A 26,923-nucleotide genomic window follows, 5' to 3' on the forward strand; every position below is an offset into this window, starting at 1 on the left:
CTGGATAAAAATCCATGCAGTATTCCTGAGATTACCCTTAATTTGTTTACTAAACCACTTTGAGCTACTCTTTAATAACGCCCTTGAACTAAGACTGTGCAACATTTAACAGTTGATACTATTAAAATTGTATATTAGAAACCGTAAAAAAACTGATTATTTACTGTCAGTTTTATTTTTTACATGCCATGAATGTATATCTTGAACTGAGCTGTTTGATACATTTTCTATATTGCACTCATTTATTAATCACTTGTCATGTTCGAAGATATATCATTTATATACAAGGAAGCAGTAATGGTCCCAGCACTGACCCCTGAGGCACTCCCCACCTGCAGTGCACCTGTTAGATGCCAGCTCGTAGCCATTCTCATGATTGTATAGATTCTGATCAAGCCTTTCTGTGCTTTGGGGTTGCGGCAGCTGCTCACTGTACTACTTTTCCCGCCAGATATCACCTCTTCTCCGTCCGCCCCCGGTAGCTGAGTGGTGAGCGTGACAGAATTTCAAACCTAAGGGCCCGGGTTTGACTCCCGGCTGGGTTGGAGATTTTCTCCGCTCAGGGGCTGGGTGTTGTGTTGTCCTAATCATCATCATTTCATCCCCATTGACGCGTAAGTCGCTGAAGTGGCATCAAATCGAAAGACTTGCACCTGACGAACGGTCTACCCGACACGAGGCCCTAGTCACATGACATTTACATTTTTTACCTCCCCTCCAGCGGACCAGCTTGTAGATCCCCTCATTGCGGTGAGATGTCACTGCAAGCACTAATTAAATATGGCGCAAATAACAACACATTTATTACACACTCATCATCAGTAGAATTATAAATTATATACACAAAACTTCCCCATAAACCAGTCTACCTATTAGTAAAAAACATTTAAAAAACCCTACAATAGTTCAGGAGATTAGCTTTCATGTACAGGCAGAAAAGCATGATGGAGGACTTCATTTTAGTAGTGTGTGTAGATCTGTCAAGGTAAATCTAGTTTGTTCAGTTGACAGACCTTTTTGAATTCAAGCTGTTTGTAACATAGCACGTTTTTATGTTCCAAGCGTTTATAAAGCCTATTGTTCTAGGTCTCCTCCAAAATGTTTAAAATTTGACTCCACTTTAGTTGACAGAACACCATAATTTTTATTGTTTGACTACAAAGATGATAAAATCTCTTCCACTGCATAAAATATCATTCTTTGTTACTTTTCAATTTGAATGTTTTTATTTTTCGTCATTAGAAGCATGTGCTGCTTCAAAGATTGCTTTCCTTTTCACAGTGTCAACGTTTGTTTCTTCCTAGTTCATAAGCTCTCTAAATCTCATATTCAGGTGGTTTGTCATAGAATCATTTGCGTAGTTCATGTAGCCTAATGTTCATAGCAACCTTCTAACTGCCTATTACTCATGACACTAGTGAACAAGAGTGTTTCATTGTCTTCTTTTTTGGTAAAGTACATGACAACTTTTAGAAAACATCTCATTGGTATAAATAGAACTCAAACTAGTCTTTTCTGTGGCATTAGACGATTTCTTAGCAAAGTTATTTCTCATCTTGTTCTTCAAGAAATTTTCAGAGCAGTGGAGATTAGTATGTGCAACACTAACCACTACTATTTCATCATTGAAAATAGTTCAAAGTAAATTAAGGTCCTGCATGAGAGAGACTCTGCTGTTTCAGCCTATGTCCAGTAAAGCACAATATAAATACTGCTTTAGGAGACATATTGTGGTTTTCCTTCCAACTAGGAAAAATTGGATGGTTCATAATCACTAGGTCATCAGAAGAATCATTGAATAAGAGTGAAAGCTAATTTTATCTATATAGCTAAAATGCAATAATTATTGTAAGAACTTCATTTTCTTGTTTAATAAACAACTAAAAACTTTATCAATATGTAGATAAGGAGTATTTTACATTGCTCTGTAGCACCTGTCCTTCGGACAGTGGGAATAAGAAGGTATTCACCCGCATTCATCTTGTAGATGCACCTTCAAGTTAACTGCTTCTTCACAAAATGCATATTCACTTATGAATTCCATCATAAATAATCAGTCACAAGAGACAGTGGTAACATGTTGTGAGTTATGCCTGCATGAATGTGTGTGTGTTGTCTATTTTAGATTAGGCCTTTTGGCCGAAAGCTCATGTTTAGCAGTCTTTTTGTTGTGCCTGTCTGCAACTCAATGTCTGCATAATATGGTGACTAGCAATATAGCCTATGCACAATATTATCAATCACAATTTAAGAAGAGTTGTGACATCGACAACTATAAAACTAGAAGAAAAATAGATCTCTTATCACTCATTCACAATTTAACCCCCTCCCCCCAAAAGAAAAAAAAATCTGACAGCTAACAAAACCAATTTTAAATATAACCTCAAATCATTTCTCCTGGATAACTTTTGAAGAAAATGTAGTAGCATGTATAACTAGAAAAGGAAAAAAGAGACTAAATTTAAGTGCATCATTAGTTCCATGAATATTAAAGGCTAACATGTTCAGTCTTACTAGATTTTGACTACTCTGTTATTTGGTAAACTGTAAATGGTCAGCATTCACACATTGCCCTTTAAACTTGCATGTTCCACATTATTTAGTTTACAATCATGCAAACAACCCATGTAACATTTAAATAGTGAACTAATTAACAAAGTAACATGTAAATTGTTTGGTACAAATCACCATCATCAAGGCTCTTTTAATTCCTGAATCTTATTGTTTACTCAACAAGGAGAAGATCACTATCACCGTGATAATGTATGTTGCAACATTTTAATTCGTGAATGTTTGTAAATAGTTGTGCATAGTTAATAAAATTTGTATACAATTACAGAAAATGGCTATTATCATTGTATGGTTTCTGCTTTGAAGGTGAAATCACTTTATTTTTTAGAAAATATGTTTATTTTAATGTTGTGTAATTGACATCGATGTTAACTTTTTTTTTATTTGCTTGTTTCTTTTTCAGAACATAATTGGTGTTTGCTCTTCATCCTCTTCTTCGCAGAGAGTGTGAGTGCGGTCTATAGAGAAGGCTACTTCAATGGTTCATCATTTGTCAGCCTTTCCACTCCTGTCAACTTAAAGAATCACACTGGATTGAGCTTTAGGACATGTGTTGGTGGGGAACTATTTTTCCAACAAGGAAAACCTGGGTATTCTCTGTTGTTATCTGTACGATCTGAAGGGTTACTTTTTGTAGCTGTCGTTAATGGTCGTGCTATTAAGACATTGTTGAACGCAAGATTTTTGGATAATGAGTGGCACAATATTAACCTCATGTATCGTCTTGGAAATCTGACACTTTCAGCAGGCAGTCACCAGAAGGTTTGTAATTGTTGAGATCTTTTATATTAGAGATTTTTCCCATTCACACATCAATGAGTTTTTCTTAAATAATTACAAAATATACTGCTTCTCAATTGAAAAAATACATCGAAGAAAAGAAAATCACTACACCAAAAAATAATTAATATAGAGTAATGAAATTTTGGGAATACATTTATCTAGGTAACATATTTAAGTGATCAACATTACAAGATCGCAGGTTAATGTAAATCTGATATAAGGCATGCAAATTTGAAATGCTGGTACAGTAATAACGGGTGTAACCACCAAAATATTGAGCGCAAGCATGCAAATTACATGCATTATGTTGTACAGGTGCCGGATGTCAGTTTGTGGGATGCAGTTCCATGCCTATTGCACTTGGTCAGTCAGTAAAGATACAATTAATGCTGTTTGTGGCTGATGCTGGTGTTTTCACCCGATGAAGTCCCATATTTGCTCATTTGGAGATAGATCTGTTGATCGAGCAAGCGAAGGCAACATTGTGCCACTCTGTAGAGCATGTTAATTTACAAAAGTGGTAGATGGACCAACTGTTATCCTGTTGAAACACCCCCCCCCCCCCCCCCCTGGAATGCTGTTCATGAATGGCAGAACAATAGGTTGAGTCAACAGCCTAAAGGACAAATTTACGGTCAGGGTGTGTGGAATAACCACAAGAGTGCTCTAGCTAGTGTCATACAAAATCGCATCCCAGACCATAACTCAAAGTGTAAGTCCAGTGTGTCTAGCACCCAGACAGGTTGGATGCAGGCCATCAACTGCCCTTCCTCCAACCAACACACGGCTGTTATTGGCACTGAGATGGAACGAGCTTTCATCAGAAAACATAACCGACCTCCACTCTGTCCTCCAGTGAGCTCTCACTTGACACCACTGAAGTCACAAATTTCAACGGTTTGGGATCAGTAGAATACACAGTACTGGGACTCTGGCTCACAGCTGTCCTTGAAGTAACTGATTTGTAACAGTTCATTGTGTCACTGTGGTCCCAACTGCTGCTGCAGATGCAGTACGATGCACCAGAGTCGTACATTAAACACTGTGGTCTTCCGTCTTCGTAGTGCCACATGGCTATCCAGAGCCCGGTCTTCATTGCGACCATACATACTCGTGACCACTGCTGCCAGCAATCGTGTACAGTAGCTACATTCCTGCCAAGTCTTTTTGCAGTATTGCAGAAGGAACATCCAGCTCCTCTTAGTCCTATTACACGACCTTGTTCAAATTCACGGTGGTGTTGATGGTGGCGTCTTTGTCACGTAGGCATTCTCGATTATCATGAACTCACTGCATCCAATCTCAGAGGTAACTAATGCTCACAGCCATTATGGTGTGTACTTAAAGCGAGCCAGAATTGCATCATCGTACCAGTGCTAGCAGGGCCATTCTTATGCAACTGGTGTGAAATTTGAATAGACATTGTTGTTCAGATATAGAAACGTGCCTACCAACTTTCATTTGTGTTGCAGAACTCCTTTTTGGTGTTGCAGTTTTTTTCTGTTGGTGTATATTTAGTGTATCAGTACTAATTTATATTTAAAGTGACAAGCACAAAAGAAAGTGTTGAATGATAATAGTTTATGTGATGAAATGGTGGCCTTTATTTCAGCGTTTAATCGTACTATAAGAGCAGTTCTGGGACACTGTCTTTTTCTGTATCACACTTTTACCAAGTGAGGTGGCACATTGCTAAGACCCTGGATTCTGAACTAGAACAGCAGTTCAGATCCCCATTCAAATTTAAATTTTCGATGATTTCACTAAATCACTTAGGACAAATGTGGCAGTGATTTCTTTGAAAGGGCGTGGCTGATTTCCTTCCCCAGACTGAGCTTGTGCATTACCTCTGATTGTCTCATTGTTAATGGTATCTTCCTTCTTTCATTCATATTACACTTTCTCTTTAGATTATCTGTCATCACAAAACTATCATTTATTATGTTAATGATATTGTTTTGTCCTCCTGTTGTCATCTTCATCTAATCTAAATCACTACTTTGCAGCCAGCTGTTGTGGCCGAGCGGTTCTAGGCGCTTCAGTATGGAACCGCGCGACCGCTACGGTCGCAGGTTCGAATCCTGCCTCGGGCATGGATGTGTGTGATGTCCTTAGGTTAGTTAGGTTTAATTAGTTCTAAGTTCTAGGCAACTGATGACCTTAGAAGTTAAGTCGCGTAGTGCTCAGAGCCATTTGAACCGTTTTGACAATTAAGGATTTATTTATAGTTTCTGATTTTCGTCGCACGAATACTGGAATGACAGATACAGTGAAGAGCCAAAGAAACTGCTGCACCTGCCTGATATCGTGTAGGGCCCCCGCGAGCACGCAGTAATGCCGCAGCATGAGCCGGCCGCTGTGGCCGAGCGGTTCTAGGTGCTTCAGTCCAGGAACCGCGCTGCTGCTATGGTCGCAGATTCGAATCCTGCTTCGGGCATGGTTGTGTGTGATGTCCTTAGGTCAGTTAGGTTTAAGTAGTTTTAAGTCTAGGGGACTGATGACCTCAGATGTTAAGTCCCATAGTGCTCAGAGCCATTTGAACTACTTTGCAATTCACACTGCTTGGCAGAAGCTTCTTTGAATCACCTTCAGACTGTTTCTTTACTGTTCCACTCTCTAGCAGCACATGAAAAAAATGAACACTTAAATTTTTCTGTATGAGCTTTGATTTCTCTCTCTTTATTACAATGATCATTTCTACCTATATAGGTTGGTGACATTAAAATATTTTCCTATTTAGAGAACTAAGTTAGTGATTGAAATTCATGAAAACACTTTGCTGCAGCAAAAAACACCTTTGTTTTAATAATAGCCACCCCTACTCGCTTATCATATCTTTGACACCCTGTCCCCTATTTTGCTATAACACAAAACTAGCAGCCCTTCTTTGGACTTTTTCATTGTCATATCTGGTGAGGATCCTACACCACACAGCTGTATTCTCAGAGAGGATGAACAGATGTAGTGTAGGCAGTCTGTTTAGTAGAGCTGTTGCATCTTCTAAGTGCAGTCTTTGGTTTGCCTTCCCCACAACATTGTCTATGTTACTGTTCCAATTTAAGTTGTTTGTAATTGTAACTCCCAGGCATTTAGGTGAACTAACAGCCTTTTAATTTGTGTGATGTATCACATAACTGAAAAATTTAATGGATTTTTTCGTAGTCATGTGGATGATCTCACAATTTCCATTATTCAGAGAGAGTTGCCACCTTTTCTCCATACAGATATGTCTGAGTCATCTTGAAGCTGGTTTTGGTCTTCTGATGACTTTACTAGCCAATAAACAATGTAACAGGGCTGCACAGATTGTCACTGAATTGTTTATTTAGATTAAGAGTGGCAGAGGGCCTGTAACACTTCATTGTGGAACACCAGACACCACTTCTGCTTTACTCGACAGTTTTCTGTTAGTTACTACATACTCTGGCCTTCCTGACAGTAAATCATGAATCCAGTTGCACTGCTGAAGCAATACTCCATAGGCACACAATTTGAGCGGAGGCACAAAATTTGAGTGGAAGTCTGTTGTGAGGAATGGTGTCAAAAGCCTTCTAGAAACAGGGAATCTATTTGAGATCCTCTGTGAATAGTACTCATTACTTCATGCAAAGAAGAGCTAGTTGTATTTTTTCACAGGAAATGTATTTTCTGAATCCGTGCTGACTGTGTGTCAGTAGGCCATTATCTTTGAGGTAATTCATAATATTCATACCCAGTATATATTCCAAAGTCCTAATGCAAATCGGTGTTCTTGATATGGGTCTGTAATTAGATTGATTACTCCTGTTTCCTTTCTCGAGTACTGATGTGACCTGTGCAACTTTCCGTTTGGCTTTATTAGATGTTTTAAGATGCTTCACTACACTGAGGATACCTACTTTAAAGTTACTCATGTTGGCAGTTGTTCTTGATTTGAATTATGAAATATTTACTTCGTATTCTTTGGTGAAGGAATTTTGGAAAACTGTGATTAGTAACTGCTTTACTGATGTTGTCATTGTTAATATCACTGTTGGTGTCATTCAGAGAAGGCATTAATTGTGTCATGCCACTAGCATATTTTACATACAATCAGAATCTCTTTGGATATTCTGCCAGGTTTTGAGACAGAATTACATTGTGCAAGTTGTTAAAAGCATCACACATTGAAGTCCATGCTAAGTTTTGAGCTTCAGTAAAGCATTCCCAGTCTTGAAGATTTTGTATTCTTTTGAATTCGGCATGTTTTTTGCTTCTGCAACAGTGTTCAGACCTGTTTTGTGTACCATGATGGATCAGTATCATCATTTACTAGTTTATTCGGCATAAATCTCTCAGTTGCCTCAGATACTATTTCTTTGAATTCAAGCCACATCTGGTCCACACTTACATTGTTAGTTGGAAAGAGTGGAGACTGTCTCTTAGGAAGGCATTAAGTGGACTTTTATCTGCTTTTTTGAATAGATATATTTTGTGTTTATTTTTTGTGGATTTGGGTGTTGAACTGGTCAGTCTCGCTGCAACAATCTTCTGGTCACTAATTCCTGTATTCATCATGATACTCTGTACTTGCTCAGGATTATTTGTTGCTAAGAGGTCAAGTATGTTTTCACAACCATTTAGACTTTAGTGGGCTTCTGAACTAACTGATCAAAATAATTTTTGCAGAAAGCATTTAGTACAATTTATGACTATGTTTTATATTTACACCCACTTTGAACATGTATTTACACCAGCATAGTGAGGGTAGATTGAAGTCACCACCAACTATAATTGTATGAGTGAGGTACCTATTTGAGATGGTACTCATGTTTTCTTTGAACTGTTCAGCAGCTGAATTATCTGAGTTGGGATGTTAGTAAAAGGAACAAATATTAAGTTATTCTGAACTGTCTCTTTCAATTTTAGTAAAAGTAAACTACTTCTAACAGCAACAAACAGGCTTTCTGAATCCTGTTAGGTCCTTTGTGAAAATTTCAATGAAGTTATGTTTGTCTTTAGCCAGCTTTTGGTACAGTTTGATCTCCAGTGCTTTCTGTTAGTACTTGGAGCTCTGGTTCTTTCCCAACTCATCTACGACAATTGGCAACTATGTCTACCTGTTCATGTGTTTGTCTTGCATCCTTTGAGACTGAAGTTCTCCCTGCACTTTCTTGAGAACTGTGAGTCCACTCCACACAGTTCCTCCTACATATGTAGCCACTTCGTGCTTGTAGTGAAGTGACCTGTTAAGCATAACCCGAAACCCCACCATCCTATGTCTCAAGTCAAGAAATCTGCAGCCTACATGGTTGCAGAACCATGTATTCCTCTGATTCAGACCCCCACTCGATTTTTGTACCAGATGTCCACAGTTGGTCCAGTTGACAGTGCTACAAATGGTGAGCTCAGACTTCATCTCACAAGCAAGCCTGGCCATCTTTACCACTTCAGATAGGTGCTCGAAACCAGAGAAAATCTTTTCTGATCCAAAGCATCACGCATTGTTTGTACTGAAATGAGCTACCACCTGCAGTTGGCTGCATGCTGTGATCTTGGCATCCAGAAGCACTCGTTCCACATTTGGAATGAGTCCTTCCAGTGTGCATACTGGATTTACTCCCCTCCTTGGAAGTTGTATCTCTAAGGAGCCCCAATATGTGCCTAACATTGCAGCTCTCAACTACTAGTAATTCTACCCTCTGCAAATGCCCAGATCTTGTGGACCAAGAGGCTTCCTCCGGAACAGGGCGAGCGACTGCATTCATTAGACGAATTGGGGAGGCCCTTTGATCATAATATGATGATGGATTTTTGTTGCTAGGTGGGGTTGCTTCAGAGATATGAAGGTCAACTTTGTTTCTTCTAATGGTATGCTATAGTTTGGTACTTATTTTCTGATAGCGGCTATCGAGACAAATCCGATGATGTGTAACAGTAAGGTCTTTGAAGGTCAGCGATGGTCACAAAGTTGGCATGAACATCCATTTACAGAACTGGCGAACGAGCTGGCCACGACGCATCTCCCTCGTGTTCAGTCCAACAGTTTGGGAATTGTCTCTGCAACTCATTTCTAGCCATCAGCTAAAAATGTGCTGGACACCCATCATGTTGATACCACATTCTGTTCCTTGTTTCTAAAGGTATTTCTTCCAGCAACAGACCTAATGTTTCTTGCAGGAATGTAGTGTACTTCCTACTGTTAAGATTTCCTTTAATGTAATAGGGGCCTATAATTCTGTCCTCCAGAGTCCCACATCATACATTTACCGACCACAGTTTTTTGTGTGCAAATTGCCGCAGCCAACATGGATTTTCAGTTGTCCAATAATGCGTGTTATGCAAATTATCATTTCCGTGGTTCGTGAATGTAGCCTCGTCAGTAAATAAAATCAAATTAATAAACGTGTCATCCCTCTGAATCTGAAGTTGAGTCCATCGGCAGAATTCAATGCAACACATACGATCCGTACCATTTAATTCTTGGTGGAGACTGATATGGTAAGGATGATATTTATGGTGATGCAGAACACGAACAACACTACTCTGGCTCATGCCAGATTCCCTTGCTATTTAATGCAAACTAACACAAGGATCTCGAACCATAGTGGCAAGAGTACCAATTTCCGTTTCCTCGTTAGTGACTTTCCTTTACCGGATACGTTTCCGATGTGTTAAAGATCCAGTTGTTGTCAATTTATCATACACATATTTAAATGTATGACATGTAGTGTGAGTACGTTGAGAATATCTTTCAGCATATAAGTCTCTAACTCTCACTGAATTTTGTTGGCATTCTCTGTAAATGAGAAGCATGTCGACTTGTTCTTCGAAGGAATACATCATTCACATTCACTTGATTCAACGATACTAGTCTTACCATTCCTGTTAGTGTTGTATTGTGAAGCTGTCGAATGGTGTTTACATGTCAATGGCACATTATATGGATATGCTGTATTTGGTGAATATTTACTATTTGCTTGATATAAGAAAAAGAATTGTCAGAGCATGTGCTTCGATAAGTGCCGAAGTGATAAGGAATACCATTCAGTCCATGATAAGATTACAGCACTGCATTGATACCAATAATCATCACTTCGAACACCTTCTGTAAATGGACATTTATGCCACCTTTTTGACCTTCATTGACCTTCAAAGACCTTACTGTTACACATCATTGGATTCGTGGTGATAGTCGCTATCAGAAAATAAGTACCAAACTATAGCATCCCATTTTAAAAAAAACAAGTTGACCTTCATATCACTGACAAGACCCTACCTAGCAACAAAAACCAATGTTATCTTATGGTCCCCGTTGTCCCATGCAACATTTGTCCCACAAACTTTTCAGCTACTACCATACTTTAGGAGTTATTCTAGGTGGCAATAGTTAGTGAGTCACCCTGTATATTGTATAACACATATCGGTTTTCAAATCTGCTACCTGAGAGAAGGTAAACAGTTTTTTCTGACCACTTCAACACCACTCACACCATCCCATCCTGTGTCATCTCCCCCACCCCCACCCCTCTCTCCACCCCCACCACCCTCACTCCACACACATACATAGAATAGGTGAAGGGAGTATTTCAGTTTAATCCATTGTGACAGACAAAACAGTATGGAAATATCAAAGTGATTCTACTTGCCAATTGAGAAGATAATTGACTTTCAGTTGCAGAAATGAAGAATGATAAAAAGGAAAAGTGCCCCTGTTATAAAATGGGAACACAGTGATGCATAAATTAAATGTTGTTAACTCACTGAACCATTAATTTAGCAGAAACTTATAGAAACAAGATTTTGTTTATAAATAATCTAAGATCCATGCCTGATGAACGGAATGTTGTAAAAATTTGGTGTGAACAGCAGAGAAACAGAAGTGATCCAGAGAAGAAACTCCAAATAAGAGAAATGGAGCAAAAGGAACCGTATACAGAGTCTGTGGAAAGTGGTCCTACTGGTTAAGACACTGGAGTCATATGACAGACTGTGTGGTATTAAAATACATCCAAATTTCTGATCACCTTTACCTATGAAACCTGCAGCCACAGTGCTGTACCTAAACATACTGTAATATGAATAACATAATCTTCCTCTTTTTAGAATTGATGTACCTACTGAACATTTGTTCTTTCATTGTTCATTTACAGACTGTAGCCAATTCTACATTCAATCCAGAAATTATACAATACAGTGAAATGTTTAGAAATAATATGGTACTGCTGGGACGTGAATTTGTGGGCTGCATCCTAGAAGGTCCCGGACTTGTGCTCACAACGTCGGTTGATAGTCAGCAGAATGTGAGATGGGAACCTTGCCCACTTCCTACTAAAAGCTGTGAGTATTGATGTTCTGCTTTTCAAATTAAGTCGCAAGGAATTGTTGTATATGTAGACAGAGTGATCATTTTTTAATCTTTCAGTATGTTTTCCCTCTGCCTGTGATTTGGTGTCAAAATTTCATGATTGGAGACTTTTGTGTCTACATTTCAGATAATACCTAATAATAATAATAATAATAATAATAATAATAATAATAAAGTATAGTATTTGTATCAGTTGCTACTTGCAACTTGACTGCTGAAGTAATGTAAATAGTATAATAGCAATGATATTTGATTGTGCGTGTTTTCACAGTGTCTAACATGAGGTGAAATAATATTGGAATTTTAGGGAAAGTAACTGCTCCTCCCTGTTGTTTGAAGATACACTAAGTATTAAGAACCTTGGGAGGCCATTTCCAGGAATAAAGTCGGTTAAACATGTAAATAAAAGTAAAGAAATTGAAAAGAAGTTGAGAATGAATGTTTATAGTGAAATAGATGACAACTGTGATTGTGATATTACTAACAAATTATAATGTCTTCAAAGTTGCTCATTTTGTTAGGTGCACAAAAACATTGCACATACCGAGTATTGCCAATCTGGGATGATAATTTTAGAAAATTAAGAAAAGTGAGCTAGTCAAATCACACAATATTATACTGATAGAGCACAGTTGTTTAGCAAAATGAGTTGTTTTTGAGCAACTTGATAGCATTTATAAATATTCAGCTGAAAGATGCAATAATCAGATGAGCAAAAATCGTTATATACATTATATAGTAGTGGATTGCTGTTAATTTATTCAGATTTTAGAACTAGTACTTTTTGGACATCACACATCAAAACTGCAAATTTTCTGGGGATTATAAATTTCATTGCTGAACTCGATGCTGTGTTTAACAATCTGCTTTTCAAGACTACTTTATTCTAAGTACTTTTAAAAATCTTTTGTTTGATTTACTATCCTGTTTACTAGGTATTTTCCATGAACACGTAAGAAAGGCAATTAATGCTGTTGATTTTGTATGAGTCATCACAAGTGAGGTAACTATATTTTTGCTCTACAGGGAACCTCTTCAGTGCAAATTTATTGAGGTCTGAAAAGTTTTTTTCAGTATGCAACTCAGTTCCTGCACATGTTGCTGCAGAGCTCTGGCGCACATGGCTTGGCATGCACTAGGATTCTCTGCTGGAGAAGGGTGGGGTGTGCAGCTGATCAGGTTTACAAGAACTTCTTTATTGCAGCTTGTTTACAATCATTGGCATGGGACTGCAAGTAACAATGGCGAGTGAGGTGAATATCATGTTGTTTTCCGGTGTGACAGCCCCTGGCTGCTGATTGCATGCCCCTACTACTGCTGCTGCATCACCATTTTGTCAGACTCCCCAGTAAGAGATGGTGTGGCTGGTGACAATTGCTGCGAGGATGTAAGGTTGCTTCATGCTCCAGTGGCCAAAATGATGAGCTCTTCTGTTATTGATACCCCGGTGAGTGCAGGAATATTTGGACCCACACATCGTACTCCCAAAACAGCGGCGAAGTGCGGGGCTGCCATAGGATCTAGGTGCCTAGGCGACAGGCTGCAGCTTATGTCATGGCAGTGGTAGAGGCAACGGCGTCATTGGCACAGTGCTGAGCAGCACAGGCTAGACATCATGTAACTATCCAATTTTTTAAATGCTGATGGGCTGGTTCAGGAGAGGTTAAATGCTGCTGCTGCTGCTTCTACTCACTGATTTTGTGTCCTGCCGAATTATCTGGAATGAAGGCAACGACTGGCTGTTAAAACTGGCAAAGGGTTTGTTGGTATGTCTTCTTGGTGACTGGCCTGGTTTTGTCAGACTATGTGGGAATATTAGTGTAATAATGAACGGTGTATTGCAGCGGTGCACAGGATGTTGTTGCTATAATAATTCAACAAGACCGATGCAAGGTTGTGAGGCAGATTAGCATGCTGAAACAGTGAACTCAGCTGTACTGGTCATACTTGTGCAGCAAGGGGCAAAGCGGATGTCTACGCTGACAGTGGCAGTGTTATTTTACGATATGTGACAATAGTGTTACATATGCTCAACAAACACGCCACTGCTGGCTGTAAGTGCTGGGCATTTTTGTAACAAAATTATTCTTAGTCTTGCAGCCCTACCAGGATAATGCAGTTGTGCCGGACAAGTTCCCTGTATTTAGTGCCACGGCACAGCTGGCAATCCCAGGTCAACACGAGCAGCACAGCTGACTCCGGCCAAGGGGCAACTGTTGCTCTCCATGCTCGTCAGCCATCTCTCCTCACACACCAGCCTTCTCTCCATGCACACCAGCCTTCTCTCCACCCACACCAGCCATTTTTCACCATTCCAGGGCAGACATCTCATCGTGGTGGGTATCCACCACTGTGACACATCTGGGTGTCATTCAGGATCATAGTAGATATGCAATCATCAAGTGCACGTTGCTGGCACCAAAATGTGCAGCTGTCTTATGTAATAAGGCCACTGGTGCTAGATGGAGTATTTGCATCAGCATTGAGGGGCACACATGCAGCAAGTGTAGCAGAATATGGCCAACTGGCCACTGACCCGGAGTATCAGTCAGCACAAATGCTTCAATAAAAATTTGTTACATTTGCAGCTGCCTCAACTCCCACCTCTCCTCCACTACCCACTCATGCTATCTTGGCTCATAGTCACCCCTTCCTGCTCTGGGGGCACTATAGATTGGTGTCAGAATCAGTGACAGCATCTTCACTCAGCATATTGTCTGGACCATGACTGTCGGTGCTGACATAGCATGACCATTCATGCAGTTGCTAAGGAAGGCTGTGAAACTCAGGTGTACAGAAGAGTGTCAGGGTGTGTTTGAAGAATTACAGAGAGTTTTGGCATCAAGCCTGGTTCTGACATTACCAGACTTTCAGATGGATTTTATCATTTTGTGTTGCACATGTTGGTGTGTCGACAGAAGTGCCGACACAGTGTGATTTGAGGGGACCGCAATGCACGCTATAAACACACGAAGGATGGCATGAGGTCTGAAACAGGATACGTAATGAATGCTATAAAGAAAAGTACGTAGCTTTTGGAATACTTAACTTTAATCCATCCTTGTTGTATACATCCTTCTTGATGAGACATGCTTTATACGATAAGTATCAATTGCTATGTAAGGCTAATGGCGCCTTGCTAGGTCGTAGCCATGGACTTAGCTGAAGGCTATTCTAACTATCTGCTCGGCAAAGGAGCGAGGCTTCGTCAGTGTAGTCGCTAGCAGAGTCGTCCGTACAACTGGGGCGAGTGCTAGTCCGTCTCTCGAGACCTGCCGTGTGGTGGCGCTCGGTCTGCGATCACTAACAGTGGCGACACGCGGGTCCGACATGTACTAATGGACCGCGGCCGATTTAAAACTACCACCTAGCAAGTGTGGTGTCTGGCGGTGACACCACACATGTGATCATGCTTTTTGTTGTGTCGAGGAATTCTGCATACTCAATTTGCTGGACAAACAATCAAACAACTTGTATTTGTGAGTTTTATTATAACCAGACAAATACAAATACTTAACTTTGATAGATGTGTTGCAAGCAAAGGGCGACATACAAAATAATCAGTCTTCTTCAGAACAGACAAACACAAGTCTGTGCTGTGTGGAGATAATTAATGAAGAGGCTACGATGAGTGGGCTAACAAAGTGGCTAATGTTGAAGCTGCTATTGAAGTCGGGCATGACAATTATGTCCTCTTCACCTAGGGGCTGCTGCTGTTGCGTTGTCATCCTGGAGGAAGGTCAGTTAGCATGCGATTGGCTGACCTCTTTTCACAGCCATCTCTTCTCTGTCGTTCCCAACTGGCATGCCGTCAGTGACTTTACGCCATAACATTCCTCCCCCCAAAGCGATGGACCGTCATATATGGAGCATGACAACGGGGGAAGAGGCTCTGATGGACCAGAAGCTGTGGCTGCAGGGGACGTCAGACTTCTGGTCATACCCCGCCATACAGCCTTTGCTCTAGTGGAAACGCCACCCGGAAAATGCCCAGAAGGGTACACATCTACCTCCTGAGGCCCATAGCAAGCAGTAGAAGGCTCCATCTCCATGGGGTTGTCTCTCGGTGTCGTGATGACACCCTCTGGCAGCTGCTGTGGCCACACTGTCCTCGGGATCCGTGAATCTGGGGGAAGGGATACAGAAGGATCGCCGTGCACATGCCAGTGGCGAATTTGAGTGTAACGTCAGTGCTGGAATCCATCTGGGCCTGAAATGAGATACATGCATGCGCCAAGTCGACAAAGGATCTTGCCTCATGCCCACCGTCTGCTGCTGCTAAAAACCCTGAAAAACACAATATCATGTGGCGTGAAACATTACTTGTGGCTTTCATTTGGCTCTGGATGCTGAGGAGGATGGAGCAGGTGGAGCAGTGCCCGATGGCGGTGGCTGTGAAGCAGCTCTGCCGCCGAAGGTCCATCTCGTGGATGTGAATGGTAGGAGGTGAGAAACAGTTGCAATGCTTGATCCATGGTGTGTGCAGTGCGAAGTTTGGCCATCCGCTGCTTGAAGGTTCTGAAAAAACATTCTGCTTTGCCGTTCGACTGTTTATGGAATGGTGCACTCATTAGATGCTGTATGCCATTGCTCTCACAGAATCTTTCCAATTCATTTGACATGAACTGAGGGCCATTGTCTGACACTATGACTTCAGGCAAACGTTCAAAGCAAAAAGTAGAGGACAACACCTGAACTGTGTGACTTGATGTTGTCAAGTTCATTGGCACTTCAAAAGGAGACTTGCCATAAGAGTCTACCACAATCAACCAACGAATGTTCCAAAAAGTTCCTGCAAAGTCTACATGCACAACACAACACCCAGTCCCTGAGTGGAGAAAATCTCCTGCCCCAGCTGGGAATCAAACCTGGGACCCATGGAATGGCATTCTGCCGCGCTGACCACTCAGCTAACGGGGGTGGATGCCCAGTACAGTGTCGATGTGCTAACTGTTTCGTACAAACAATCCCTCAGTGTCCTTGGTCACGTAACTGCAGCACTTCTTTTTGCAAAGCTTTGGGTATCAACACACATGACTGTCCACTGTCATTTTGAACAAGAATCACACCATATAGCGAGGCCATGCCAACGTGCAGAGTATCGGTTCATTTCAGAGTTCTTTATGCTATGCAGTGAGCAAGGCCAAGATGTGTGAACTTTTTTTAGCAAAATATTCAAATCTGAATCAGCTTCCATAGCGTGTGTAATTTTCCTATAGTTCAGAGGAAATGATTGAAGCAATTCAGAATTGTGAGCACTGATGTGACAACAAGATGCAGCAGGAGCATCAGAGACTGTATCAGGGCCAATCAGAAGACATGAAAGTGCGTCCGCATTTCCATGTTGAGCTTTTGGACGATACATACTCTCGTACTAAATATTGAGACAACAACAAAGCCCATCTTTGCAATTATTTGGGCAGTTCATTCAGGAACTGGCTTCATCATATGAAATAAGGACTGCAGTGGCTTGTGATCCATTACTAATTAGAATTTTCTGCCATACAAACAGTAGTGGAATTTGGTGACACCATACACAATAGCCACTGCCTCTTTCTGTATTTGTGAATAGTTACACTGAGCTTTGGACAACACTTTTGATGCGGAAGCAATAGGCCTGTCTTAATCACCAATTCTGTGTGAAAGCACTGCACCAATTCCATAAGAGGAAGCCTCAACTCCCAATACAACTGGTTTGTCAGGATCAAAGGGAATTAAGCATCGATCACTGAGCAATCCATCTTTAAGTTTTTGAAAAGCTTCTTGGCACTCATCTGTCCAAACAAAGAGGACGTTCTTGTGACACAAGCGATGCAATGGGGCTGTGATTTGTGCAGCATTCGGAATGAACTGAATATAATAGTTCATTTTCCCTAAGACCGACTGCAATTCTGTGGCATTGCAAGAAACTGGCAGGTCACATATGGCTAACAAATGTGACTGAAGAGGATGTACACCTTGACTGTTTGTTACATGACCAAGATACTACAGCTCAGGTTTAAAAAAACTCACTCTTGTCCAATCTACACTTTAGTCCTGCTCAGATAACACACGAAACAAAGCTCGCAAATTTGCAATGTGTTCTTCAGGTGTACAACCTGCTACGACAATATCGTCCAAATAGTTTGAACATTTTGGTACTTCAGCAGTCAGCTGTTCCAAATACCATTGGAAAATAAATGGCAGGTGCGGAAGCACTGCCAAAAGGCAAATACAAATATTTAAACAAGCCCAAATGAGTGTTCACAACACACATGGCTTGAGATTCTTCATCTAATGGAATTTGAAGATATGCCTCACGCAAATCAATTTTTGAAAAGTAACGACCAGTGCCTAATCTGTCCGTGAGATCCTGTGGGTGTGGCAATGGGTAAGTATCAACTACAGTTTGTGTGTTGACTGTAGACTGAAAGTCTGCACAGAGTCTAATGCAACCTGAAAGTTTGGGGAGCAAATCCAGTGGACTTGCCCATTGACTCGCTTGTATGGGTGCAATAGCTCTGCTATCTTGCAGTTCTTTAAGTTCAGCAGCTACTTTGTCCCAAAATGCAATGGTAACAGTTCTGGTGTGGCAAAATTTCAGCTGAGCATTGTCTTTCATAGTAATATGTGCAACAAAATTGTTAGCCTTGCCTAAACCTTCAGAAAAGAGTTCAGGGAATTCTTTCAGCAAGCCAGCTACACTGTCTTTGGCATTGAATGCAGTCTCTGACAACACATTGTCCCGAATTTGAAAGCCAAATTAATCACAATTGCGTGATTCTAGCACAGTGAAAGTTGCAGTTCGCATATGAGAGTGATACGCGGCAGGCAAAGTACATTTTCCGAGAACGGGAATGTCTTGTCCATTATAAGCCGTCAGGTGCGTGCTAGTTCTGATTACATGAGCCTTGTTACTAGATTTTTGTGAGTGGGTAGAATTCTTCTGTTTGTTCCATTGCAAACATACACATTGTACGTGACCTTTCTTGTCTCAAGCGTGGCACTGTGCTTGTCTGAATGGGCAGTCTTGTCATTTGTGCCGTGAATAGCACCGAGGGTATGACTTAATTCTGTTCACTGATGTAGCTTCCTGTTTAGAGAACTGTTTACACGGCTTGATGTGTGCGTGCTGTTGCTGCCTACTAGGATGGTCGTGAGCAAGGGGAGACTCAACTCAATAAATTGGTGGCTGTTCAAATTGATTGGCCACTATGGCACGTGAATCATACTGATCTACGAGTTGCACTAAATGATGAAATGATGGATCTGACTGCTTCAGAATCTGTTCTTTAAGGTTGACATCAGCTACATTATACATGATTGCATCACTCGGCATAACATCTGAATATAAAGCACCACAAGCACATTTGAATTTGCATTTCCTTGTCATACTCTGCTAATCTGTTACCCATTTATGATAAGTTTGTTACAACTTTGTCTTGCAATAAAAGAATTGGTGCCTCGCTGCCACCACATTCACTTGTTGGTCATAATTGTTAGTTAGACAACCGACAACCTGACCATAGGAAAGTTCACTCAGAGTGGCGTTAGGGAGCAATTTCTGAATGAGGCGAAAGACTGCACTTCCTACCGTTGACAAAAAGTAACGTAGTTTCACAGTACCTGATAATTTGTGAACAATGATGCGGGCTTCATACTGTTGCAACCACTCGAGCCATTCGTTTTCTTTTTCATTAAAACTGACGAAAAGGTGGTATGGCGCTCGAAGCTACAGTGGTTGCTTGTTGGTCGGTTGGAAACGCTGCATTGGTCGCTTGGTTTGCCAGTAACTGCTGTACCCTGTTTAGAGAGGTTGCAATCTCCTGCGTCTGAAACTGAAACACGTGTGTCAGCTGCGTTGCATCTATCGCTTGCTTCTGAAGTGGGAGAAATGGGTGGCTCATTTTGGAGTAGGTAAATGCAATAGACAGACAATGCAAGCAAAAAAAAAAATAATAATAATAAGCACACAAGCAAACAAAATTACTGCAACACCCACCTGAAAACACTGAATAGGAAAAAAACTATAAGAGACACTGTTAAAACATGTAAACGCACCCCTGCGAAGAAAAGACAAAGTAGAATTAAGGCACCAGCAAAACACAAAATCCCACGACAAAACAGAGCAGAGACAATCTGTGGAAGTTAGTGGCTCAGGATTCAAAACCTTAACAGGTTGTCGCTATGTTCTGCCTCCTATATCATCGGCACCATGTTATTCAGACATCTTCGTTTGCATGTTGTTGTGTCTAGGAATCCTGCATGCAGAGTTTGCTAGACAATCAATCAAATAACTCGTGTTAATAAGTTTTGTTATAACAAGACAAACACAAATACTAAATTTTGATAGATGTGTCACAAGCAAAGGACGACATACAAAATAATCACTCTTCTTTAGAATAGACAAACATAAGTCTGTGCTATGTAGAGATAGCTAATGAAGATGATACGATGTGTTGGCTAATGAAGTGGCTAACGTTGAAGCTGCTATTGAAGTGGGGTGCCACCAGTTGGGCGCGGCACTTATGTCCTCTTCACCTAGGGGCTGCTGCAGTCGCGTTGTTGACCTGGAGGGAGCTCGTTCAGTGTGCGATTGGCTGACCTCTTCTAACAACTGTCTCTTCTCTGTCGTTCCTGACTGGCGTGCCGGCACTGCCTTTATGCCGTAACACTTTTGGGTGTATTTTAAGCCAGAATATTAACAGAGAAGAGCATCCTGTAGCCCACACATTAAAGACAGCTGGACGCAATGGAGAAGAACTTTGATGATATAGACTGAGGACACTGAGCCTCATTTATGGTGTCATGTATTTTAGATATTATCTTTACAGGAAAAACTTTCGAGTAGTGACTGACCACACTGGTCTGAAAGTGTTATTGGGACCGAAGGACCTGTCTAGCAGGCTGACAAGATGGGTTCTGTGACTTAGCGAATTTGACGACGAGAAAATTCTCAAACTAGGAAAAAAGCATGGGTGATGCAGGCACGTTAAGCAGGAAGGCAGTGGTGCTGAAAATTCTGGGTCATGGTCTTGTGGAGTGGCAGGCAGCACATAGTGCTGACAGTGACTAAATAGTACAGGATGCAGTCGCAGTTTAGCACATGTGACACACTGTTGTGCAAGGAAACAAAGCTAGGGCCTTGGCTAGTAGGACCAGGAAAGTTTAAAGGGAGATTTTAAAGGAAGCACAGGATCATGTCTTATATGATCGTGGAGGGGCAGATCAACAAATGAGAGAGTGGCCGAGAGATACTGGTGGAGATCAGATGTGGATCAATATGTGAGGATGTGCATACAGTGTGCACAGTGAGCTGACTTGAATTGTGAGTGAGTGCCATCACAGAGGCTACTGGAAGGATCAAAACCATTTGAAATGCTTGGAATTGGTGTATTAGGACTGTTCAATCATATGGCAGCTGTAAACTGAGTCATATTAACAGTAATAGAGCACTTTTCGTAGCACATGGATATGGTTGCCATGCCGAACCAGCAAGCAGTGACAGTTGCTCAAGCAATGGTTAACGACTAAATGTTGAAGTTTGGAGTACCAGTTATGATAATTGTGCACAGGGTACGAATTTCATATTGGACTTACTGAAGGTGCTGTGTCAGTTATTGCATCCACAGGCCAATGGTAGAATGGAACAAGAACAGCTTGGAAAATCTTAAGTTACTATGTGAAAGCACATCATAGTCACTGGGATACATATCTGAGGTATATCGTGTCAGTGTATAATTCAGAAGTATACACAAGCACTGGATTATCTTTGTACAGGGTGGTGTATTGTCAGAAAATGCTACCACAGTTTGATTTGAATAAGGCAAAGAAAGGTAAAGATGGAGAGTCAGTACTTGGCTTTGCAAAAACAGCATGGGAAGTACGGAAACAAGTACAGAATACAAAGGCATTAGAGAAGCAGGGGGAATCACTGAAACGTACAGCAAGTTTACTGTGGTATAACGTTGGACAGTGAGTGATGTTATTCAGTCATTACACACTGGAAGGAGTTCATCACAGGGTACCAAGGATCCAATCAGGTGGTGGAGACTACTTCACCAGTCAGTGTGAAGCTTCAAGTGCCAACAGTTATGACGATAGTACATGTAGGGTGTCTACAACCTTTTGGAGTAATCCAGAGTTGATTCCAGGAGTCTCAAGGATGGAGCTGGAGAAGAATGCGAGGGGAAGGGACTGGAGGAAGAGACAAGAAGGTGTGGTTGAACCTGGGCACAAAGTACTATATTTGTTAAGATGAAGCATGTGGGAGGCGTTTGTCAAGGAATTCTTTTTTTATATAAGTTACTTATGTGTAGGATGTAGTGAATAAGTTATTTAAGTGTAAAGATTTTTTTTTAATGGGCTTGCTAGTGGCAGCAGCATTCTGAAAAGGGAGGAAGGGAGAGATTTGTCCTTGTCCTCAGATTGTAATACATCAAAGGCAAGAATGAGTGTCGCAGCAGTATTGCATTTCGTTGGCTGGATTGGGGCAGAGGCATTGCAGAACCAGCACCTGAAAGGAGGCAATAGCATGTGATGGTTACTGGCCATTGGTGGATGTTGAAGATGGTTATTAACACATGGGAAATTTGGAACAAGGTGAGCAGGGCGGACAAGGTGAGCAGGGCGGGAGAAGCGTTCAGTGGACTTTGGCAAAATGCCAAGAGCATTGGGATACTCGAGGAAGTGTAAGAGGAATGTGATAAAGTGCATAGATGCTATAGGCAGCTGTGAGTACAAATGAGATAGGTAGTGGAAGCCACATACACAGTGGAAGAGAGCATGGTTGGGTGCCAGGGGTAAAATTTTGAAAACATTTTTGGAACAGCAGACAGGTGATACCAAAGAATTAAATGAAGTTGTAGAAGCAGAAAGAGAGTTTGTAGATGGAAGTAAGTGGGCACAGAAGAGTGGCAAGCTACACAGATAGGAAATTTTGAGAGTAAAGAGCTTAACAACACAAGGCTGTTACAATAATTAGTGGGTAGATTAATGGATTATTCTAGGGCATCTGAGGACACAGTGAACTGGAATTCGGTAGTGCTAGAAGGATGTGTAGAAGTAATGGACAAGGGTGTTGTTATGACAAGGTTATTAAAAGCATTAGCAAACAGTGTATGGGATGTACAAGATTTGGGAAATGCTGAGGAAGCAGAGGCTGTTGCATTCTCAGTTCAAAAGAGAACATGCAAATGATACCAAACAAAGGTTAGTAGATGTTAATGCATCTGTGAAAAGATCTGTGCATGAAGCATTAACTACTTCCACCATGATACCATAGCAAAAGATATGGCAGAGAACCTGAGAAAGTACTGGTCCTATGTAAAATTGCAGAGTGGATCTAAGGCTTCCATCCAATCACTTGTTGAACAGTCTGGTGTGGCAGTCGAAGATAGCAAAACAAAAGCCAAAGTTTTAAATTTCACATTTTACAAATCATTCGTGCTGGAGAATCGTTCAAACATACCGTAGTTTGACAATGAAACAGACTCCTGTTTGGATGACATAGTAATAAGCATCCGTGGCTCAAAGAAACAGCTGAAAGAGTTTGAAGACGAACCAGGTCCAGATGGACTCCTAATTCGGTTTTTCAAAGAGTACTTTACAGCCTTGGCCCTTCACCTAGCTTGCATTTATTGTGAATCTCTTGCCCAGTGCAAAGTCCTGAGTGACTGAAAGAAAGCACATATAACTCCTGTATATAAGAAAGGCAAAATAATGTGAACCCACAAAATTACAGACCAATATCCTTAACATCAGTTTGCTGCAGAATCCTTGAACATATTCCCACTTCAAATGTTTTGAATTTTCTGGAGACCAAGAACCTTATGTCCATGAATCAGCTTGGTTTTAGAAAGCACCACTCGTGCAAAACTCAGCTTGCCCTTTCCTCACATTATATACTGCGAACTATGGATGAAGGACAGCAGGCAGATTCCACATTTCTAGATTTCCGGAAGGCGTTTGACACAGTGTCCCATTGCAGGCTGTTAAAGTAAAAGTATATGGAATAAGTTCACAGATATTGGAGTGGCTCAAAGACTTCTTAAGCTGTCGAACCATGTATGTTTTCCTCAATGGTGAGTGTTCATCAGACACAAGGATATCATCACCAGTATCCTAGGGAAGTGTGATAGGAGCGCTATTATTCTATGTATACTTAAATAATTTGGTACACAGTGTGGGCAGCAATCTGTGGTTGTTTGCTGATGATGCTGTGGCGTGCGGTATGGCGTCAAAAGTTGAGTGACTGTAGGAGGATACAAGATGACAGACAAAATTTCTAGTTGGTGTGATGAATGGCAGCTGGCTCTAAATGTAGAAAAATGAAAGTCAGTGAAGATGAGCGGGAAAAACAAACCTGTAATCAGATACAATATTATTAGTGTCTTGCTTAACACAGTCACATCATTAAATATCTGAGCATAATGTTGCAAAGCAATGTGAAATGGAACAAGCATGTGAGAAGTGTGATAGGGAAGGCAAATGGTCAAATTCAGTTTATTGGGAGAATTTAGGGAAAGTGTGGTTCATCTATAAGGGAGACTGCATATAGGAGACTAGTGTGACCTACTCTTGATTACTGCTTGAGTGTTTGTGATCCATACTGGGATGGATTGCAGGAAGACATCAAATCAATTTAAAGGTGGGCTGCTAGATTTGTTACTGGTATGTTTGAACAATCGGAAACTCAAATGGGAATCCCTGGAGGGATGGGGACATTATTTTCAAGAAACACTATTGAGAAAATTAAGAGAAGTGACATTTGAAGCTAACTGCAGAACGATTCTACTGCCTCCAACATACATTGCATGTAAGGACTACAAAGAGAAATTAGGCTCATGTGGAGGCATATAGCCAGTCGTTTTTCCTCCCTCTCTCTATTTGCAAGTTGAACAGGAAAAGAAATGACTAATAGTGGTCTGGGGTACCCTCTGCCATGCACCATACAGTGTATTGCAGAGTGCTGATATAGATGTAGTGCAAGAAGCCCTAAATTATGCATTGCATGGACAACTGAGTGTTAATCTTTTGTCACATGAATGATACTTGTTACAGAAATTGTGGAACAATCTACCATAAGAGTTAATTCTAACTATGGAACCTAGTAGGCAAAACCTACCCTTGTACCACCACATAGCATCAGTAGAAGTAAAAACTGACTGAATACGGTTGTATATTCTAGTTTGATTTCCGTTAATAGGAAGATGTGGACATACCCAGTGAAGTGAGGAGTTCTTGGAAAGTTTATGCAGCTTCCACCGGATATTATCAATTTTGGAAGATGGTAGCAGGCATGTAATAATGATGGAGAAGGAACTGCAACAGTGTCAAGGTCGCAGTGTGTCTGACCAGGATAATACAAACCAGCCATACCATATGCACGGTAAAATTGTTCTTAGCCAGACGTAGGGGGACTAGAGTGTCTGAAAACCAGACTGCATTTCCAGCTAGCGGGGGTTTTCATTGGATTTACTCCACTTATTATGACATGGTGATAGTGGTGAACTGTTACAAGCAGGTGAAGCTCACGGAGGCCAGATGGATTGAACTTAGGGGAAGTGGGTTATTAATCATTGGGACAACATAACAAGGCCAATCTTCCTTGTACGAGCCACAATTACAGGAATCAAGCAAGTGAGCATCTCACACCCACAATTGTATTGACCGGATATACCTTTGGAATTATTGCCAGCATCAATATAACATTTAAAAATCAATCTCTAGAATCTGACTCGATACATTTCCTGGATCGATTCATTGCCACACAGGAAGGGTGCAGTTCAGCCAAGCAATTAACGCAGTGTGTAAGAGCAGTTCAGAGGAGGATGATGACAACGACGTGCGACAATGATTTTGGGTGCTTCAATACCAAGTTCCACAGTGGCTTTAACTCTGCTGTGTGTAGCTTTATTCTTTTGTGGCAGGGAGCCGACCATTAGCATAAATGACCAGTAGTCCGGATTACAATAGACTGGATCCCTAGAGCGAGAGAGAGAGAGAGAGAGAGAGAGAGAGAGAGAGAGAGAGAGAGAAACATTTTAATGTGAATGTGGAGTGTAGCATTGTAGTGTGAATGCAGAAAGGATGTAAATTTAGCATTAAGAGGAAAGGAAACAATGAGGCAAGCTGTGAAAGTTAAACTGCCAGAAGTGCAAAACAGATGTGATAAATAGACTCGTAAGAAAGTAGCAATAAGCAGCATAGTAAGAAAGACTGGATGCAGTGGCTAACACATATAGACTCTCTGTATTTTGTATGAACATGTAGTATAATAAGGAACTGGATTTAAGTTTGACTCGAGAGATGGGTGCTTGTTCATAGAGGGGTGGGGGGAATGTAGCATACCAACCATATATACCAAGCTCTTTATGTTGTCACTGTAATAATTCAACAAGGCACAATGTAGTGAGGCAGGTTAGCAAGTTAGACAGCGTTCTCAGCAGTACTACACAAACTCGTGCAGCAAGCGGCAAGGTCGATTTCCACACTAATAGTGGCAGTGGTGTTTTAGGCTAAGTGACTGGCAGTGTCACCTATGCATAACAAGCATGCTGCTGCCGTCTACAAGTACTTGGCAGTTTTGTAACAAAATTATTCTTAGTCACGCAGCCCTACCAGGCAGATGAGTATGTGCCGGACGTGGTCTCCACATGGACCTGCCAGTAGAAGTCCCCAGTTCAAGGCCATGGCAGGGCAACAGTTCTATGCTTTAATTCTCTCCCTGGACTTAGTACCATGGTGCGACTGGCCATCCCAAGTCAACACCAGCAGCACAGCCAACTCCTGACCAGGGGGCAGTGGGTCACTCCCTGTGCACATTAGCAGTCTTCTGCCTTCACAGATTGGGCATCTCATTGTGGTGGGCATCTACCACTGTGACGCAGCGGGGCATCACTTGCGGCAGTAGCATATATGCCATCGTCGAATACGTGCTGCTGGCACGGAAACTGCACAGCTGGTTTATGTAATGACACCCATAGTGTCACCTTTGTCATTTGCACTATGTACACTTCCTGTCTGACTCCACTAGCACGTGGCTGTACATGGAGGCCCGTGTTCCTGGTTTACTTTGCTTCTTGTAGGTGCTGTTATGACTGGTTTGAATCCATAGATTGAAGGTTGGTAGAACGGGATTTGAGCTGCTTCTTGTTGGAGTTAGTAGTATAAGGTTCTTACTATTGCAAAAATCTTACATGCAGCTGATGTTGAAGGTTCCTATAACAATTAGTCATTTCTGATGTTCATTATGGTACTTTT

The 26,923-nt window shown here is 41.2% G+C and overlaps 1 protein-coding gene across 1 annotated transcript in view; it reads left to right on the forward strand.

Moving 5' to 3' along the window:
* The window catches only part of LOC126469832 (protein crumbs), a 346,090-nt gene that overhangs the window by 81,747 nt on the left and 237,420 nt on the right, over nt 1–26,923 (forward strand). The window contains exons 2-3 of the mRNA XM_050097122.1: nt 2,975–3,333; nt 11,466–11,652. Coding sequence (XP_049953079.1) covers nt 2,975–3,333; nt 11,466–11,652 — 546 coding nt within the window. The remainder of the gene's footprint in view (nt 1–2,974; nt 3,334–11,465; nt 11,653–26,923) is intronic.

This window comes from Schistocerca serialis, chromosome 3 (assembly GCF_023864345.2).
Source record: "Schistocerca serialis cubense isolate TAMUIC-IGC-003099 chromosome 3, iqSchSeri2.2, whole genome shotgun sequence".
NCBI classification, from domain to species: Eukaryota; Metazoa; Arthropoda; class Insecta; order Orthoptera; family Acrididae; genus Schistocerca; species Schistocerca serialis.